General features: G+C 39.3%; 1 protein-coding gene across 1 annotated transcript in view; it reads left to right on the top strand.

Moving 5' to 3' along the window:
* Positions 1 to 7313, top strand: part of LOC105510137 (ankyrin repeat and KH domain-containing protein 1) — a 75183-nt gene that overhangs the window by 49806 nt on the left and 18064 nt on the right. The window contains exons 14-17 of the mRNA XM_011939769.1: positions 1153 to 1600; positions 2087 to 2233; positions 3030 to 3179; positions 3346 to 4958. Coding sequence (XP_011795159.1) covers positions 1153 to 1600; positions 2087 to 2233; positions 3030 to 3179; positions 3346 to 4958 — 2358 coding nt within the window. The remainder of the gene's footprint in view (positions 1 to 1152; positions 1601 to 2086; positions 2234 to 3029; positions 3180 to 3345; positions 4959 to 7313) is intronic.

A 7313-nucleotide genomic window follows, 5' to 3' on the forward strand; every position in this document is an offset into this window, starting at 1 on the left:
TTGCAGTGAGCTGAGATTACGCCACTGCACTCCAGCCTGGCGACAGAGCAAGACTCAGTCTCAAAAAAAAAAAAAAAAAAAGAAGTACTGATTCATGCTATAATATGAATGAACTTTGAAAACATTTTACTAAATGAAAGAAGCCAGTCACAAAAGACCAGATATTTATTTTATGATTCCATGTATGTGAAACATCCAGATTAGCAAATCCATAGAGACAGAAAGTAGATTAGTGGTTACCTAGGATGAAGGGATGATTGGAGGGTAGGTGATAGCTTAGGAGTGCAGAATTTCCTTTTCTTTCTTTTCTTTTCTTTTCTTTTTTTTTTTTTTTTGAGACAGGGCCTCACTCTGTTGCCCAGGCTGGAGTGTAGTGGCGTGATCATGGCTCATTGAAGCCTCAACCTCCTGGGCTTCAAGCACTTATTCTACTTTGGCATGCCAAAGAGATAGGATTGTGGGTGTGAGCCACCATGCTCAGCTTCAGAGTTTCTTTTTAGGATAACAGAAAGGTACTAAAATTGATGTGGTCATGAATGCACAATTCTGTGAATATACAAAAAGCTATTGAATAGTATAACTTCAAATGAGTAAATTATATGGTTTGTGAATTAAATCTCAGTAAAGCTAATGAAAAGTACATATATGTGGCATCTACATTTATGTCCCTAAAATGCACATCATGATCTTTAAAAGCTATCATTATCAGCTGGGCATGGTGGCTCACACCTGTAATCCCAGCACTTTGGGAGGCTGAGTAGGGTGGATCACTTGAAGTCAGGAGGTCAAGACCAGCCTGGCCAACATGGGGAAACCCCTGTCTCTACCAAACATACTGAATTTAGCCAGGCATGGTGGTGGGTGCCTGTAATCCCAGCTGCTCGGTAGGCTGAGCCAGGAGAATTGCTTGCACCTGGGAGGCAGAGGTTGCAGTGAGCCGATATCGCACCACTCCATTCTAGCCTGGGCGACACAGCAAGACTCCATCTCAAAAAAATGAATAAATAAAGATTTTTTTATTTCTTAGTGAATACTGGTGAAAGGAAAATATGATGTAAAAGACTGAATTATTATGAATTATCAAATATATTGTCAATTTATTTTGAGATCTGTGACTCTCAGTATGATTTTTATTCTTTTTAACTATTTCAGTGGAGCAAGAAGTTCCTATAGAACCTCCTAGTGCAACCACCACCACCACAATTGGAATCTCTGCAACATCTGCAACATTCACAAATGTGTTTGGGAAAAAACGGGCCAACGTGGTGACAACTCCCAGTGCCAATCGGAAAAATAAGAAGAACAAAACAAAAGAAACCCCTCCTACAGCACATTTAATTTTACCAGAACAACATATGTCTTTAGCCCAACAAAAGGCAGATAAAAATAAAATAAATGGAGAACCTAGAGGTGGTGGTGCAGGTGGGAATAGTGATTCAGATAACTTGGACAGCACAGACTGCAACAGTGAGAGTAGCAGTGGTGGTAAAAGCCAAGAGTTAAATTTTGTGATGGATGTGAATTCCTCTAAATACCCCTCACTGCTCCTTCATTCCCAAGAAGAAAAGACAAGTACTGCTACTTCCAAAACTCAGACACGGTAAATGTTTCTGATTTGTTAACTCTACCTGCACCTTTCCTTCTTCATGCCTGGCACAAGAATTTGAAGTATATTATCCAAGTACAAGTTGTGTTAAACAATTGAATTCTACCACATTATCTATCTTCAATATTCAAAACTGAAATTCACCCATGTGTCTTGATCATGTGCTAGTTGGGAAATGAGATTATTAGAAATTTTTATAGGATTCATAGTCTGAAGTTGAAAGTATTTGTATGCTTTGATTTTATCTAACTATGTCATTTTTATTGATTATGGTCTAATTTTTGGCATCTGAATCCATTTTAATACTAAAATAAATGATGGGCTCTTTGCTCTATTTCTGTTTTTCTGACTCATTGATTATTTGATGTGCCAAAGTTTAATACGAATATTTCAGCATAACTCTGGCTATAAAGGAACAGTCTCTTGAGTTTCTATCTTAAAACTTATCTTTTATTGTACTTGCTATTTGTCTCTTCTTAGACTTGAAGGTGAAGTGAATCCTAATTCCTTGTCAACCAGCTACAAGACAGTGTCATTGCCATTAAGCTCTCCAAACGTAAAGCTGAATCTCACTAGCCCTAAAAGGGGTCAGAAAAGAGAAGAAGGGTGGAAAGAAGTTGTACGAAGGTAAATAGAATTAGTTCCATCTTTTTAATTTTCATATATTTTCCCTTTCTCATGTGAGACGGCTACCTAGTTAATTAATGAATAATTTGAATGTGGTCATTATTTTAAACTGCATTGCCACACTAAATCCAGAATATGCTAAAGCAAAATTAGAAGCAGTGTATAAATTTTGCATGCATGTTTTATATGACACAAGAAATTTTGGCTTTTTGGGATAACCTGAGTTGCTTTTTATGTAGTTCAAATGTAAAGGCCTTCTCTTTCTTTTTTTCTTTCTCATGTCTCAGTAATTCTAGAACTAAAGTGCTAATAATCAGCTTTAGATTCAGAATACATGTCAGCTCATCATTGACCTAGGCTTTATTTTTTGTTGCTAAGTATGAGCTGTTGATACTGGTTTAAAATGAATAAGCTAGCATGGTTATTCTGTGTGGATTTTAATAATATGGTATTCACTATTTTAACAGGGTCGTTGCAGTTTAGTTGATGTGTATTATTTTGGGCAGATTTGAATGCTTATATTGTGAGTGATTTAAATATAATTTTTGTTTTAAATGGCAGTGTAATTTTTAAAGTTAGGTTCTCTGAAACTGCAGAGGCAATGTAATTTTTAACTTTACTAAATTCAATTCAATATTAAAAGAGATCAGTTTCTAAAATAAAAACTTAATAATTTCCTCTTTAGCATTTGAGAAATGTTATTCTACAAAATGTCCATGAACATACTTACTGAGACATCTTTTTAAATAAAGAGACATTTAATTTCATAAGCTCATGTGTATTCTTCATTTTATAGGTCAAAGAAATTGTCTGTTCCAGCCTCAGTCGTGTCCAGGATAATGGGAAGAGGAGGATGCAACATCACTGCAATACAAGATGTTACTGGTGCCCATATTGATGTGGATAAACAAAAAGATAAGAATGGCGAGAGAATGATCACAATAAGGTAATTGTGCAAAATGTATACTGTTAGTTCTGAGTAGAAATTATAAGAAGCATACCTTTGTTAGGTATGGTATAATTAAGAACTTTATTTGATGGTTAAGATTACCTGTTTGTTTTCCTTTTTTAATGTTTTTGGTCTTGTTTCTGTTTTTTTTTTTTTTCTCCAGGGGTGGCACAGAATCAACAAGATATGCAGTTCAACTAATCAATGCACTCATTCAAGATCCTGCTAAGGAACTGGAAGACTTGATTCCTAAAAATCATATCAGAACACCTGCCAGCACCAAATCAATTCATGCTAACTTCTCATCTGGAGTAGGTACCACAGCAGCTTCCAGTAAAAATGCATTTCCTTTGGGTGCTCCAACTCTTGTAACTTCACAGGCAACAACGTTATCTACGTTCCAGCCCGCTAATAAACTTAATAAGAATGTTACAACAAATGTACGTTCTTCTTTCCCAGTTTCTCTACCCTTAGCTTATCCTCACCCACATTTTGCCCTGCTGGCTGCTCAAACTATGCAACAGATTCGGCATCCTCGCTTACCCATGGCCCAGTTTGGAGGAACCTTCTCACCTTCTCCTAACACGTGGGGACCATTCCCAGTGAGACCTGTGAATCCTGGCAACACAAATAGCTCTCCAAAGCATAATAACACAAGCCGTCTACCTAACCAGAACGGGACTGTTTTACCCTCAGAGTCTGCTGGACTAGCTACTGCCAGTTGTCCTATCACTGTCTCTTCTGTAGTTGCTGCCAATCAGCAACTGTGTGTCACTAATACCCGGACTCCTTCATCAGTCAGGAAGCAGTTGTTTGCCTGTGTGCCTAAGACGAGTCCTCCAGCAACAGTGATTTCTTCTGTGACAAGCACTTGTAGTTCCCTGCCTTCTGTCTCCTCTGCACCTATCACTAGCGGGCAAGCTCCTACCACATTTCTACCTGCAAGTACTTCTCAAGCACAGCTTTCTTCACAAAAGATGGAGTCTTTCTCTGCTGTGCCACCCACCAAAGAGAAAGTGTCCACACAGGACCAGCCCATGGCAAACCTATGTACCCCATCTTCAGCTGCAAACAGTTGCAGTAGCTCTGCCAGCAACACCCCGGGAGCTCCAGAAACTCACCCATCCAGTAGTCCCACTCCTACTTCTGGTAACACACAAGAGGAGGCACAGCCATCCAGTGTGTCTGATTTAAGTCCTATGTCAATGCCTTTTGCATCTAACTCAGAACCTGCTCCATTGACTTTGACATCACCCAGAATGGTTGCTGCTGATAATCAGGACACCAGTAATTTACCTCAGTTAGCTGTACCAGCACCTCGAGTTTCTCATCGAATGCAGCCTAGAGGTTCTTTTTACTCCATGGTACCAAATGCAACTATTCACCAGGATCCCCAGTCTATTTTTGTTACAAATCCAGTTACTTTAACACCACCTCAAGGCCCACCAGCTACAGTGCAGCTTTCTTCAGCTGTGAACATCATGAATGGTTCTCAGATGCACATAAACCCAGCAAATAAATCTTTGCCACCTACATTTGGCCCAGCCACACTTTTCAATCACTTCAGCAGTCTTTTTGATAGTAGTCAGGTGCCAGCTAACCAGGGTTGGGGAGATGGTCCACTGTCCTCACGAGTGGCTGCAGATGCCTCTTTCACTGTTCAGTCAGCGTTCCTGGGTAACTCAGTGCTTGGACACTTGGAAAACATGCATCCTGATAACTCAAAGGCACCTGGCTTCAGACCACCTTCCCAGCGAGTTTCTACTAGTCCAGTTGGTAAGTTATTAACTATTGCTGCAGTTCAGTTTGGAGCACCTACGGCCTAATCTCACCTTAAGTGGACAAAAAAAGTAGCAAGAGGTAAATCACTCACATATAATGAGCTGCTTTAGATGCTCTCTATGATCCTTCTGTCCCTCATAGTAAGGGAGTTACACCATGGTGTAAGTCCATTTTCTTGGTGTCTATTCATATTAATAAAATTGGTGTCTATTCATGTTAATAAAAAAAAACTCCAGGGATGTTTCAAGGATTCCAAATTTACAGACTTTAAGAAAACATAGTGATTGTTTGCATTTCTTAGATTTAAAAAATTGACGTTGCAAAGGTGTTTAGGCACCAGTTCATAATTTACATTGTTTAATAGTACTCTGTGTTGTTTATTTTAGGTGTAGCTATTCGTTTTTTATGTATTTTCTTTTTTATTTTTATTATTTTGTTTTTTTTTTTGAGACAGGGTCTCACTCTATCACCCAGGCTGGAGTGCAGTGGCCCAGTCTCAGCTCACTTCTACCTCCACCTCCTAGGCTCAAGCATTTCTCGTGCCTCAGCCTTTCAAGTAGCTGGGACTACAGGCGTGCGCCACCACGCCCAGCTAATTTTTTCTATTTTTAGTAGACAGGGTTTCGCCATGTTGCCCAGGGGCTGGTCTCGAACTCCTGAGGTCAGGCAATAATATTCCGCCTGCCTTGGCCTCCCAAAGTGCTATGATTACAGGCGTGAGCCACTGCGCCCAGCCTAGATACAGCTATTTGAAGAGACCCAGTCATTTATAGGCTCTTACTTTTGAAAGACCAACATAGATTTAGCTATTGCTTCTTTGAAATTATAAATTAGCTGCTGAGGCATTATGAGAAATATATAGACAGATTTGAGGTCAGTTTTGGCTTGGAGATATTTGGAGAACCAGAATCTGTTTTCTGTAGTTTAAGAGCCAAATTTTAGTCTAATCTGTACTGTTCTGAAAAACAAATTAAAAATGTGACTGACCCAGAATGTGGCACTACTGCCTCTTAGCATTTCTCTTCCAGTTGGAAAACTGCCCCATATCTCATGCTACCTTGTTGCTAATTATAAACTGATCTATGTTGTTTACAATTATTTGTGAGTTATGAATATGGTATAGCCTTAGCTTTCATTTCAGATATGTTTCCATTTACTTGTCTATTCAGGAAAACATAGTTGTTATATTGTATTTCAAATAGAAATAGAAGGCTTCATATGACTATCTGTGGTCCAAAATATTCTCTAATTTTTTTTCCCTTCCTCTCTGTAAATAGACATATATTATGACTTTTCATTTGGGGAAAGTAGTATAGAATTTGAGAAGCCTCAGGGTGAAAGAAGAGCTCATTGCCAGTACCCAGGATATGATAGAAAGCATTAATCCTTGACCTTCCTTCTAGGTCCTGGGATTAATAAGCTTGGCCCCATTTCTTAACTGCTTGTATGGTTTCTTTTGTTGATGCTCTTTTCATGGATATAGTTTACTTTCCTAGTTTTCAGGTAAGAGGTAGTAATACTGACTGAGCGTAGTGGTTCATGCCTGTAATCCCAGCACTTTGGGAAGCTGAGGCGAGGGGTTTACATGAGGTCAGGAGTTTGAGACCAGCCTGGCCAATAGGGTGAAACCCCATCTCTACTAAAAATATAAAAAATAGCCGGGCATGATGGTGCAGGTCTGTAGTCCCAGCTACTTGCGAGGCTGAGGCACAAGAATCACTTGAACCCAGAAGATGGAGGTTGCAGTAAGCTGAAATCATGCCACAGCACTCCAGCCTGAACAAGAGACTGTCAGGAAAAAAAAAAAAATAGTAATACTTAAGAAGATGGGGAAAGATATAGAGACAATTGAAACCATCATACACGGTAGGTAGGAATGTAAAATGGTACATCTGCTTTGGAAAAACAGTTTCACAGTTCCTCAGAAAGTTAGACATGAGTGATCATATGATCCCGTTATTCTACTCCTAGGGAAGATATATGTCTATAGAAAAACCAGTGTTCATAGCAACATTATTCTTAATAGCCAAAATGTGGAAACAACTGAATGTTTATTAACTGACAAGCAGATAAACAAAATGTGATATATCTATAGAACATAATATTTTGTATTTGGTATAAAAAGAAATAAAGGGCTGGGCATGGTGGCTCACGCCTATAATCCCAGCGCTTTGGGAGGCCAAGGTGGACGGATCATGAGGTCAGGAGTTCGAGACCAGCCTGGCCAACATGGTAAAACACTGTCTCTACTAAAATACAAAACATTAGCTGGGTGTGGTGGTATGCTCCTGTAGTCCCAGCTACTCAGGAGGCTGAGGCAGGGGAATCACTTGAACATGGGAGGTGGAG

The sequence above is a fragment of the Colobus angolensis genome, unplaced genomic scaffold, assembly GCF_000951035.1.
Source record: "Colobus angolensis palliatus isolate OR3802 unplaced genomic scaffold, Cang.pa_1.0 Scaffold183, whole genome shotgun sequence".
NCBI lineage: Eukaryota > Metazoa > Chordata > Mammalia > Primates > Cercopithecidae > Colobus > Colobus angolensis.